A 13,805-nucleotide genomic window follows, 5' to 3' on the forward strand; every position below is an offset into this window, starting at 1 on the left:
GCTATATACTATAATCTTACATAAGAAAGAAGAGTGGAGATACTTGGATAATGTGGGCTCTTTGAAGACTTGCCAGAAAATTCCTAATTGAAAGGACATACCAAAACTGGATCATGCAAAGATACTACTGTAATCCACACCCCCACTGAAATAGCACTGTTTCTGGCCTCATGAACGAAAGGAACCAGGAAAATTATTCCCATAATAATTTCTATGTCATACCTAAGCAAGTGTCATTTGAGACTAAAAGGGCAGTTTCCAGGGTTTACTTCTTGAATATTTTATTGACCATTCTCTCTGAAATAGCTTTTCATTTGGTTCCTTGAACTTTTAAAAGCTGTCAAGTTGGAAAGCCTGTACCTAAGCTGATTTATCAGTTCTGCTTTCACTTAGCATGTAAAGAAAAAACCACAAGAGAAAGCTGTGCCCATCCTAATAGGGTGGGAGGAAAAGCAAGATAGGAAGAAAGTTTTATAGTATTCTGGATAGATTAAACCAGCCATAGCATTCCCTGAAGCCAAAGCCCAATCCAGAGCAAGGCCTTAACTCTCTATAATTCTGTGAAGGCTGAGAGAGGAGAGGAAGCTACAGAAGAGAAGTGTGAAGCTAGCAGTGGTTGGTTCATGAGGTTTAAGGAAAGAAGCCATCTCCATAACATAAATGTGTAAGGAAACAGCAAGCGCTGTAGATGAAACAACCTTCTATTGAAAACAGATGCCATCTAGGACTTCCATAGCTGGAGAGGAGAAGTCAATGCCTGGCTTCAAAGGACAGGCTGACTCTCTTGTTAGACAGCTGGTGATGTTAGGTTGAAGCCAATGCTCATTTACCATTCTGAAAATCCTAGGGCCCTTAAGAACGATGCTAAATCTACTTTGCCTGTGCTCTATAAATGGAACAACAAAGCCTGGATGATAGCGTATCTCTTTAAAACATGGTATCCTGAACATTTTAAGCCCACTGTGGAGACCTACTGTTCATAAAAAAGATTTCTTTCAAAATATTATTGCTCACTGACAATGCACTTGGTCACCCAGGAGCTCTGATGGAAATCAGACAAGATTAATGTTGTTTTCATGCCTGCTAAAAATCCATCATGTAGCCCATGGATCAAGGAATAATTTCAACTTTCAAGTCTTATTAAAGAAGTACATTTCATAAGGCTATATATAGCTGCCATAGACAATGATTCCTTTGATGGATCTGGGCAAAGTCAATTGAAAAACCTTCTGGAGAGGATTCACCGTCTAGATGTCATTAAGGACATTCATAATTCATGGAAAGAGGTAGAAATATCAACATTAACAGGGGTTTGGAAGTTGATTCCAATCCTCATGGATGACTTGGAGGGGTTCAAGACTTCAATGGAGGGAGTAACTGCAGGTATGGTACAAGTAACAAGAGAATCAGAATTAGAAGTGGAGTCTGAAGATACAACTAAACTGCTATAATCTCATGATAAAACTTGAATGGATGAGGACTTGCTTCTTATGGATGAGCAAAGAAAGAGGTTTCCTGAGCTGTAATTTACTCCTGGTGAGGATGCTGTGAAGACTGTTGAAATGACAACGAAGGATTTAGAACATGACATAAACTTAGCTGACAAGGCAGCAGCAGGGTTTGAGTAGACTGACTCCACTTCTGAAAGAAGCTCTACGGTGGGTAAAATGTTACAAAGCAGCACTGCCGCTACAGAGAACCATTTGTGAAAGGAGAGTCAATTAGTGCAGCAAAATTCATCGTTGTCTTATTTTTAAAAATTGCCACAGCCACCCCAACCTTTAGCAACCACCGCCTTGATCAGTCAGCAGACATCAATATTGAGGGAAGACTCTCCACCTGCAAAAAGACTGACTCACTGAAGGCTCAGATGATGGTTAGCATTTTTAGCAATAAAGTATTTTTAGACATAATGCCATTGCACACTTAACAGACCGTAGTGTAGTGCAATGTAACTTTTATATGTACTTGGAAACAAACAAACAAAATGTGTGGCTCGCTCTATTGAAGTATTTGCTTTATTGTGGTGGTCTAGAGCCGAATCTGTGTTATGTGTGAGATATAAAGATACAGCTACATTAAGAATGAAGAAGACATAACTTGAAAACACTAATGCCCACATACACATCAGACAAAGAAGGTTTGAGGATAATGAATATTATACCAGCAACAGATAGGATATTGTATGATGAGTCTATTCATCAAGAAAATACAAAAATCCTAAATGTGTAAGTGCCTATTAACAGACCTTCAAAATACATGAAGAAAAACAGACAAAACTAAGAGGGGAAACAGACAAATCTACAGTTATAATTAAATATTTTAATGTTCTTCTTTCAAGAATTAATAAGACAAAAAAATAGGAAGTCAGTAAGGGTATACGAGACAAGAATAATTCTATCAACCAACTTCACCTAACTGACATTTATAGAATGCTCCTCAAAAGTAAACCATACATTCTTTTCAAGTACACATGAAATAAGATAGACCCTATTATAGTAACAGAGAAGAACAAACCTGACTCCACATTGGACCTATTCCTTTATCTCTAACCTTTGTGCTGTTGCCTGTGCTTAGTCATTCGTGTTGGCTCAGCACTTTTGTAAAAGAATGATGTCTATGGCATGACATATAGATAACAGCCCTTTCTCAATGCTCTACTTCCCAGGCTTGACATTTAAAAGTATAACACTTTTCCATTTATCAGGAGATAAAAGGTTGCAGAACAGAAAATAACAACTGTCTTGTTGGGAGTTTATAGGAACACTGTGATCAGACCCACACAGACACTGTAAGAACAAAGGATTCCAGCACTAAGAAGTCTGCAACACCCAGTCACATACCAACCCTTTTAGTATAAAAGAAGCCTGAATTCTAACCCAAGTAAAATGGTTCTTTGGGACACTAGTCTGCCATCTTTTTGGTCTGCTGGCTTTCTGAATAAAATCATTCTTACTTGCCCCAACACCTCATCTCTTGATTTACTGGCTGTCCTGCAATGCTAAGTATGAGCTTGGTAACATTATGACTATAAAATTAATTAGTAACATTATGACTATAAATCTCAACAAATTTATAAAGATTTAAATCATACAAAGCATGTTCTCTAAACACAACTGAGTTAAACTAGAAATCATAAAAGAAAGATAACTGAAAAGCCCCTGAGTATTTGGAAATTAAACTTATGCTTCTAAATGATGAATCAAAACAGAAATCACAAGGGAAATAAGAAAACGCCTAGAATCGAATGGGAAGGAAAATGAAACATGTCAAAAATTATGGGATACAGCTAGCATTGCTTAAAGAGAACTTAAAAGCATATGCTTATACTAGAAATAAAATTTATTATGTTATATTGATATCAATTTTCACCTTAAGAAACTAGGGTGGGGGAAAGCAAATTAAACCCAGAGCAAATAGAAAAAAGGAAACAATAAAGGTGAGAGCAGTAATCAATAAAAACAAAATTATAGAAATAGAAAGTTAATAACATTAAATACTGGTTCTTTGAAGAGATCAATAAAATTGATAAACCTCTAGCCAGACTGATCAAGAAAGTTAGAAGACAAATTATTAATATATAAAATGATGACCTCACTTCAGATTGCAGTCATCTTTTGGTGTCCAGGGGAAACTAGTTTCAAGATATCCCTCAGATACCAAAATCCGAGATGCTCAAGTCCGTTACAGGAAATGGTGCAGTACTTGCATATAACCTACACACATTCTCCTGTGTACTTTAAATCATCTCTAGAATACTTATAATACCTAATACAACGTAAATACTATGCAAACAGTTGCCAGTGTGTGGCAAATTCAAGTTTTGCTTTTTCGAACTTCATATAAAAAAATACAATTTCCACCTATGGTTGGTTTAATCCATTGATGCAAAAGCTGTGGATATGAAGGAATGTATATAGTGATGTTAGAAGTACAGTAAGGTAATATTATGATCAACTTTATGCCAATAAATTTGATTAGATGACAAACAAATTCCATGAAAAACACAAAACTATCAAATTTCATTCAAGAAGAAATAAATAACTCTTATCTATTTTAAAAACTGAATTTGCAGTTAAAAATCTCCCCATAAAGAAAACAGTAGGCCTAAATAGCTTCACTGGTAAATTCCACCAAATAATTAAAAAAGAAACAAAACCAATTCTACTCAAAACTTTTCCAGAAAACAAAGGAGTAAGAAATACAGCCCAACTCATTCTGCAATCTGATAACAAACCCCAAAAATTCTCAATAAAGGAAAAACCACAGGCCAGTATTTCTCATGTGCATAGCTGTAAAAATTCTTGGCAAAAATTTAGAAAGTGGGATCAAGCAATATATGAAAAAATTAATGATTAAGTAAGCTTTCATCACTCATTAATGAGGAATCACTTAGGTAAACAAAGTTGATTCAACATCTGGAAATCAACCTAATTCACCATATTAACAGGGAAAGGAAAGATTATCTCAAGAGATGCACAAAAAGTATTTGACAAAATTCAGCATCCATTCATGCTTAAAATTCTCAGCAAATTAGGAAAATAAATTTCCTCAACATGAAGAAAGTTACCTTCCCTAAAACCAACAGTTAACATTAAAGACAAATGTTTTCCCCTAAGATCCAGAACAAGGCAAGAATGTTTGATTTCACCACTTATATTTATCCCTGTAACAGAGGTCCTAGACAGTGCAATAAGGCAAGAAAATGAAATAAAAGCCAAAAACTGCAAAGAAAAAATAAAACATCAGTTCATACTAAAAATTTATGTCTCTCAGCAACCTTAGTTTAACTGATTTACAGGAGGAACACTACAAATTTAAAAATATAAAAGTACATTTTGAAAAGAAACTGAAAATTAAAATTATAAAGACAAGTGATATCTAAGACATATTTATAATCTAAAACATTCTTAAATCAGTTTCAGATTATATACTTTCTGAGATGTTAAGAACTGCTTATTCACTCATCATATCAAAAAGTATAATTAATTCAATACTCTGGAACCAATCTATTTCTTATAAGAAAAGAGAATCAATTTTTTTGTAGCACTAAAACATAGCTAATGATAAAATTGAAAAAAAAAGCTACACAACGTACATTTTATAAATAAAGGCTTTCATAATAGTTTAGCATGTGTATCACATAAAATAAATTCAGCTTTACTAACCTCTGATGAGATTTTGTCTAGCTTTTAAAACAGCTCCAAGGTCACAGTCAGCAGTTGCATACGCATGAGGTATAGTACTTTTAGATTCAGTTAGCCTCTTAGCAATAACTCTTCTAATATTGCTAGCAGGGATTTCAGTGAATGTGCCCTGTAAAAAATAACATGTCCATTAAACCACAAATGGAATTGGAAAAAACAAGTAAACAAACTGTATAACTGAAATCCAGTCTCAGTTACCTAACTTATGAAAATAAAGATTAATATAGTAAAAGTATTATTAAAAATTCTTACTATAAGAAGATATCTTAGGAGTTTTAGCTTTATAGTAAATGACTATAGAAAAAAGTAGAAAAATTCGTGTTTCAGTTGTGCATGGAACATCTTTATGTTGCTATGTTTAAGATGATCAAAAAGACATCTACCAAATCATGAATAATACCCCCATGGCTGTGTGTACTGATACCACCTGTAAGCCTGTAGGTAGCTTTTGTTACAAACATCACTTTTTAATAAAACTCAAAGCAATCAATCAATCAATAAAACAATTAGAAGAAATGGCATACAGTAGAAAAAAAAACCCAACATACTAATCTGCCAAAATATCTTTATTTTTGTTTTGTAATTAAAAATTTTTTAAATCACATTAGCATCTTATTTCAAAAAAACTCATAATATAAAGTATGAATAAGATAATAAAAATTTCCTGTAACTTGAATGTAGCTTTTCCACTCTGTCCTTTGAAACACTAACAAAAACATGATGGACCTTAAATTACATCTAATTCCTTTCTTGTCCTTTACTCCATTCTGGGACTGGATCACAATCACTTAGGATAGTACAAAACAGCCAAAATAGAGCTGACTTTTTTTTTTTTTTTTTAACAAATGCTCTCTCAGGGAATTAAACAATTTATGTTAGCAAGATATTTGATCAAGTAAAATAAATGCTGTCTACATACTGTAAGAATTTGAAAGCAAGGTTTATCTTCCTAATTTGAATAACTTACTTTTTAAAGAAATGAAGTTTGATTACTCATAAACTTTTGTGTATGTGGTCATGAATCATTAATGTACACTTAAAAAGTATGTTGCTCATGAAACTTATACTGTCTTAATTCTTTTAAAATATTATATTGGAATATACTTCTCCATCAGAAAAAGCTGTGTAGGTTTATTTGTTTGGTGGTGTTTTTTTTTTTACAGTGTCTATTTAATTTTAAATAAAATTATTATCCTGCATTTCTTCTCATGGGCAGCAAATGACATAAAAGGTACTAAGAAAGGGAGACAGAGGTAAAATGGAGTAATCTGAAAATAAACAAGGCTGTTATACTGCATGTATCCAAGAAGGAAAGAATGATTAGCTATATAATCTCTATAGTTCTTCACAGTAAAACTATCAATTCCCTTGGCCAAAAAATAGAAGAAATCCACAAAAGGGATGTTGTGTCAGTTACCAATTACTAGTATCACCCCCCCAAAAAAAGACATGAAAAGTATCATAATTATAGAGCATATACACAGTACTCAAGTTGTGGAACTTGTAGTAAATTTAAATTGAACCATAATTCTATTTGGAAAGTGGCACTGTACAAACAAATTTGGTTCATGGAAATGTGCAAAACAAAACATGTAGAGTATTTTTGTCTTTATCACTTTGAGCTACTACTAAAACAGACTGGTAAAAGTACTTGTAATGGTTCTTATTTTCTCTTTCACTTAAATCTGAAAAATAAAAGTCTACTCAGATATTACCGCTACATTAGGTTGTCCAGGAGTTGATACTGGTGGAATCATTGGCCGAGGATAAGATGGCACGGCAGTGGCCTGGGGGGGCAAAGGTGTTGTGGGAGTGGCTGGAATGGTTGGGGTGGGTCTGGCTTCAGGACTCTTGCCCATCTGTTTCAACTGGACCAGTTTGAGAGCATCCCTGGAGATAAGAAGGGAATTAAGATAACCATGATTAGCAACCAGGAATATAAGAGAACTTTCAGAAAATGAAGGCCAGATGTGAAGGGAAGATAAAGAAATATACGGATGTCAAGGCTATAATGCAAAATGAATTATTTGAGCAACCCAAGAAAATCTTGATTCTTATCTGTTCTACTGATTCATATTTGTTCAATGGCTACAAATTTGCGTATTTTAAAAACCAAACAACAAATACAATTTTATCAGAGTATTTGGTGTAGACAGTTATTTTCAAAAGGCAAATCAGTCCTTTTTTCTGGGAGGGAAGGTGTCTTTTGGTAGATGAGCAATTCATAAATTAAACCATACCTTCATTCTTTGTACTTGTGAAATAATTTTCACATTGCATTCAGAAAGCGTCAAGTTTATTGTACCTATGATTTTCATTAGGATACTTACTAAAACATTGTTTATTCTAGTGTAAATCAGCTTGTTTATGGCCAGGAAATCATATCATTTAAAATTCTGCTCAAATGCTATGAACACAATCTAATGTAATAAATCTAACCCACAGCATCATTTAGTAACTCAGTAACATCATTAATGAGTAACTGACTTGCCTTTGCATTACTCTGCAAAACAAAGGTGTCTTTGTTTATTAAAAGGATATAATTAGACTAGTCTGTCAAGCTCTCAATCCATTCTAGGTTACAGTGGGTATAAAGTGATATATTTTTTCAAACAAAACAGCTTTTTCGAAAAATTTAATCTGACAGTTCAAAAGCACTTTGAAAAATGTTTTACATTAAAAATGTCTCAAACCTAAAATTTTTTAAATAAAAAAGTTTTATATAATCTAAAAACAACTTCAGGGTGACACAAATCTAAAGGCAAATTATATTTTTAAAATTTCTTAAACCTAGATAATGATTTGGTATGATCACATGGTAGGCAGAATTCTGAGATGGCCCCAGTATTCCTGTTCCTGTGTATATAACCAATATAATCCCTCTTGAGTGTGGGTGGGCCTGTGACTATGATGGATGTCATTTCCATGATTAGGTTACATTACATGACAAAGGTGATGGATTTTGTAGACATAATTATGGCCCAAAATCAATTAATATTGAGTTAATCAAAAGGCAAACTATGCTGAAAGGGTCAGACACAGCAGATAAGCTCTTTAAAAGGAACAGGGAATTCCTGAAAGAAATATGAATGGAGAAAGATTCTCTTGCTTGCACTGGAGAAGCAAAAGGCATTTATGAACTGCCTACGGAGATGACCACACAGCAAAGACCTGAAGGAGGCCTCTGGGAGGTGAGACCAATCCTATACATTAATCAAGTCAACAAATGAATAGATGGCGATGTGCTATGAAGAAAATAAAGCAGAGTAATGAGACTGAGAATCATGGGTGAGAGGAGGTGTTATTTTAAAACAGGATGGTCAGGGAAGGCCTGAAGAAGTAGTATTTCTGTGGAATGACATGAAGGAACAAGTCTCAAGAACAGCTGGGAAAACCATGTTTTTAGGGAGAGAATTAGGGGTTCTAAGAACAGAAGGAAAGCCAGAGTGTGGAAGAAGTGAGAAGTGCAGTGAACAAGATGGAGAAGGTTAAAAGATGAAGTCCCAGGGCTGGGACCAAAGCCAGGTATGGCCAACTCTAAAGCCAGTGTATTTCCTGCTATCTTTCTAATAATACCTATGTACAAAGTATGTAAATTAAATATAAACTAAGACAGTCAGGATAACTTTTTCTCATAAGAACAGGCCAGAACAGAATTAAGTAAGTATATCTCAGATTAACAGCAATTCTGGGATTGAATGAAGAAATGTTATCTACTTAATCTAATGTAGCTAAAAATAGGACCTCCTGACAAAGGCCCTTCACCCATCACACAAAAAGTGACAGGAACTTAATGGAGGTGTTGCTGGTTCTCCCAGGATGAGCCACAACATGGCAATGATGACAGAAAGACCGAGCATCCCAGGGAATGAGCTTAAGTACTGTGAAGGATTCTGACAATAAGCTTACCTCCATTGGAAGTTAATTTTTAATTTACTTATGATATTTATAACCCAAAGCACCATTTCCAGCTAACTGTGATGACACTTACATGTGAAGTAAATGACTGCAATATAATCCCTGGGAATTTACGTCATGAACCAAAGCCCTGGCCACACAGATAAAAGTGTGAGCACTGATATAAAATAAGGCCTTTTAGTGATTCAGAAAAATGCCTTCAAGAAAAGAGATTTAGCTTTTAAGAGCTCTTACCAGTCACACCCTAAAAAGACTAGTCCCTCTTCATTATGTAAGGTAATTAAATACCTCTTTCTAACAAAATCTATTATTAATCTGGGTTTTAAATTAACATTTAGCATCAGAATGGCATATCCAAAACACATTGATTTCCTTATATAGAGGTCACTAGTGTACCCTCAGTAATCAGCTAAAAACAAACAATGAACACTTGAGGAGACTAAAATATCTAAAATGATGCCTGAATATGTCTACTTAAATAAAAAGGTTGGTCACACTAAATAAAGACATTTTAATTTTACTATCAGCATAACTATTACTATTTTATCAAGAAAAAGGCACTTTGGGTTCAACCGTTAAAGTAAGGAGGAGTCATTAATCATAAATGAGTAAGAAGAAAATAAATTCTGGCCAGTCACAGTAAGCTTTCATTGCTGATTTTACACTTACATACCTCCATAAAGTAAAAATATTAATTATTGTTTAATAACAGCCAACAATTTAGTTTCTGTAATGCAGAGAGTGACTTTAATGATTACTGTCCATTAAATAATTAAGCAGCCTAAGCTTGAAGAATTAGGTGGACATCAAAAGCTATAAAGATTAAAAGAAAAACTGATCCACCATACCCTTCTGCAGAATGGCAGAGGATGCTTTGATCATTCACTTACTGTAGAACCTACTCTACCAGGTCTCGTAATTCATTTGGATGTGCTATGGGTTAGTTATAAAAAGAAGTATCACTGACAACATACTAGATATGACTACGGTAACGCCTACTACATTTGTGATGCTGTGATATGAACACAAACATTAGCCACAATTATGATTTAAGATGTTAAGTATACCAAAGAAATTAGGCTGCAGGCAAAGAATCTAAGCGTGTTCTGCCTCCAACGGTGTCCCCAGCACGTTTTCTTAAAATAGTTACATGTACAGGGAAAGTAAAGTCTGTATACTTTTGCATAATGTATATCCTGAGTGATATGTTTGCTTTAATGCAACATTAAAATAGCAACCGTGACACTTGCAATTTCCTTCATAAATACAATGGGTGAGTGGCACCTCTTCAGCAGCTGTAATTGACTTTTCTATCATACCTGCACTTTCAGTATTTCAAGAATGTGTGTGAAGGTATTTGAGGAGTTTATGCCAAAGCCTGCAATTTGTCAGTCTTAGCAGATTACATTTTTATAGATGACATCAGGACAACATTTTTCCCAAAGCTCATCTCAGTGTTTAACTTAAAACATAGGCATTTTCAGTAGTATACAAAGCAAAAATTCTCAATAACACATGCTTTAAGAATCCATTTTTCTCATAAAATCTTTTGCAATATGTCATATTTTGAAGACCAAAGGTTGACTCTCTCATGGTAGGGAGCTAAAGAATAAGGACAGGGAAAGGACTTGGTAACAGAAAAAAGATGGCAAAAATATTAAACACGTAACTCTTTAATAGTGCTTCCCTAGGGTATCCAACGAGATAACACTCCTTAGGAAATGTCAGATTACTATGATAACGTTCAACCCCGGTTTAAAAAGACATTTGTTCATCACATATGTATTAAGCACATATGGAAAGAGAAAGCAGACAGGAAGAAAACTCTACTTCTGTATCCCACTGCTGTCACACCACTGAACTGCCCTCCAAAAGGTCACTAGTCATCAACTTCAAGAGCCTTTTCTCAGACCCTTCTTCCTTGACTTCTATCCATCTCCGAGATATCCAGGAAGTTTTGCCTTCTAAAAAGTTTACCTATTTATGATCCCAATTATAACTATCACTTTATTATCTATCAAACCTACCTCTCTAGTCCCAAACTATCTCCCGAGATGCATCTTCACCTCACTGAGGCTGGTATCTGGAATCCAGCTCGTCAGCACTAACAATAAATTTCAGACCAAACACACTGGTTATTCCACTGAGACAAATGCTTTCCCATATCCCTCATTTCTATTTATGGTGCCAAAATGTCATCCCCTGGACCAGAATCCCACGTTCATTCCTTGACTTGTTGCTCTCCTGGTCCACGCTCCACATTCTATCCTTTACAGGCTTCTGGACTCTATCTTTATAATGCTGTCTCCATCAGTAATCTCCCTTTCACATTCCCACCCACACTCAAGGATTCATTATCTCTTACTGGGATTACTTTATGAGCCTATTAATTTCTCTATTTACTCAAGTCTTATTTCTCCTCCAATTTATCTTTCACAAATTTACAAAATTGATCTTTCTAAGGTACATCTATGATTATTTTACATTTCACCAAATTTTTAACGATTAATGAACTAAGCATAGACTCTTTATCTTATCCCTTAGATATATAGGTTAAGTCTACCATGTTATGAAGAAAGTTGTTTCATTCCATTTTTACAGACACTTTTACTACAGTAGAGACTGGTGGAAGATTAACAAAATAAAGGTACAAGTAGCAGATACTAAATAAGGATTAATGTGGGGAGAAAACTAGACTTAACTGCCTATCAGGATTCTTCATTTTAATTTCTTATGGTTAAGTGAAACTTTTAAGTCCTTAAACAAAAAATACATTCTCTATGATGCTGCTCTTCAGCTAGGGGACAGACAGCTGATTTCCAACATGTAACCATGGCACAAACTTCACAGTATGTGTTTAAGAAAACCACACACACGTGGTTGATTAACAAATCAGTAAGGCTGTAATACAGATAAATGAGAATATTTAAGAATTAAAGCTGTATTGCTTTTGTTATAAGAAATGGCCAACAATAATTCAATGGCCTCAGTGAAGTGTTAAATAGCCCAGTAAAAAGAAAGAAGAGTCATCTAGTCTAGCACTGCCATTTAATAATTTCACAACCTTTGCTCTACCTCAACTTGCAAAAATTTTAGCCAAAATTACTGATCACTTCTTATCAATATTAAACAGTGAATAAGGATATTGCTTTAAAACGTTAATTTCATGTGAAAACGTAGTATTACTCTAATAGAAATGTGGCACGCACCACCTGAGCAATTTCATGTTAGTTCACAGGCCTGTTTGATTAATCTTTGTCTTCCCCACTAGATTAAGTTTCAATATAGCAGGGGCCATCTGTTTTAATATATTCTTGCAAGCCACAAAATTTAAACAAATGGAAAGACAGTGTTCTTGAATAGGAAGATTCAACATCATAAAGATGTCAGTTCTCCCTAAGTTAATTTAAAATGTAATACAATCCCAATAAAAATACCATAGTTCTCCTACCCAACCCTGACCGTGGGGCTAGGCAAATTGTTTAAAATTCATTTGGAAGAATAATAAAATAAGAATAAACCAAGAAAACTGGTTTACCGAAAAAGAAGAGCAAGGATAGCTCTATCAGATTTTAAAGCTCACTATAAAGTATTTCTAATTAGGAGTATGGTACTAAAAAAGTGAGATACTTACTCATGGATAGACTGATCAACGGAATAGAAAAGAAAATCTAAAATGAGACCCAACTGCATATGGAAATTGCTTTGATCATATACGTGAACAAAATCCAAATGGACAATAATGAAATTTCTTCTTAAAGTATATGCACATGTTTCAGGAATTTAAATGTGATTGCATGATTATCTCATACGAACTTAAAATATAAAGCTTCACCATTTCGCACTCTAATTTTCCCCATTTATCACCATTTCTAAGGTTCTGGCTTAGTCATCAAATTAGAACTGTTTTTCAGTAACGCTATAATTATTCAGAAAACAACTCTTGCATAAAATACAATTTTATACTGACAAAACCAATTAAAAGTACAAAAGAACAGTGCACTTTCTTTTAAATCCTAACACTGAATAAACCCTTCTTTAAATGCTTTCAGAAAAAGATGACCATGATAAATAACGGAATCGGTTATTACAAAAAGCACACACATACTCCTTAGTGAATATCCCTCGAGGGCCAGTGGCTGCGCCCTGGTTAGCATCCAGTGCGTGTTTTTCCAGAATATTACGGGCAGCTGGACTTAAACGGAACCTAAGAAGAAAACGTGAAGATTAAAGGAACCAATTAATACTTATATTTGATTCAAACAGATCTAAATGTCAACAGTTTTGCTGATAATTAGAATAAAAACTTATAATAAACCTGCAATGACGCCCATAGACAGTCACAGTCAAGATAATCTGTACTAATCTGGTTTATTTTACCATCAAAGAATTTTCATACAAATTTAACTAGTTACTATTTCAAAATATTCTTTTAAAAAGAACACATATTCACAGGGAGAGAGCTATTTTGACTCATTATCACATTCACCAATAAAAAAACTATATTGTCCCTTCATGTATTTCCTACTACAGTAAAATATATGTAAAATTTACCATCTTAAGCATTTTTAGGTATTATAACTGAGTGGCAGTAAGTACAATTACAATGTTGTGCAACCATCACCACCACCCATCTCCAGAACTTTGTCATTCTCTCAGAATGAAACTCTGTACCAATTA

At 34.3% G+C, this 13,805-nt stretch overlaps 1 protein-coding gene across 1 annotated transcript in view; it reads right to left on the reverse strand.

Moving 5' to 3' along the window:
* The window catches only part of PDHX (pyruvate dehydrogenase complex component X), a 66,022-nt gene that overhangs the window by 12,736 nt on the left and 39,481 nt on the right, over positions 1 to 13,805 (reverse strand). The window contains exons 5-7 of the mRNA XM_011000580.3: positions 13,234 to 13,332; positions 6,923 to 7,097; positions 5,169 to 5,316 (exon numbers count right to left, since the gene is read on the reverse strand). Coding sequence (XP_010998882.2) covers positions 5,169 to 5,316; positions 6,923 to 7,097; positions 13,234 to 13,332 — 422 coding nt within the window. The remainder of the gene's footprint in view (positions 1 to 5,168; positions 5,317 to 6,922; positions 7,098 to 13,233; positions 13,333 to 13,805) is intronic.

This window comes from Camelus dromedarius, chromosome 12 (genome assembly GCF_036321535.1).
Source record: "Camelus dromedarius isolate mCamDro1 chromosome 12, mCamDro1.pat, whole genome shotgun sequence".
NCBI lineage: Eukaryota > Metazoa > Chordata > Mammalia > Artiodactyla > Camelidae > Camelus > Camelus dromedarius.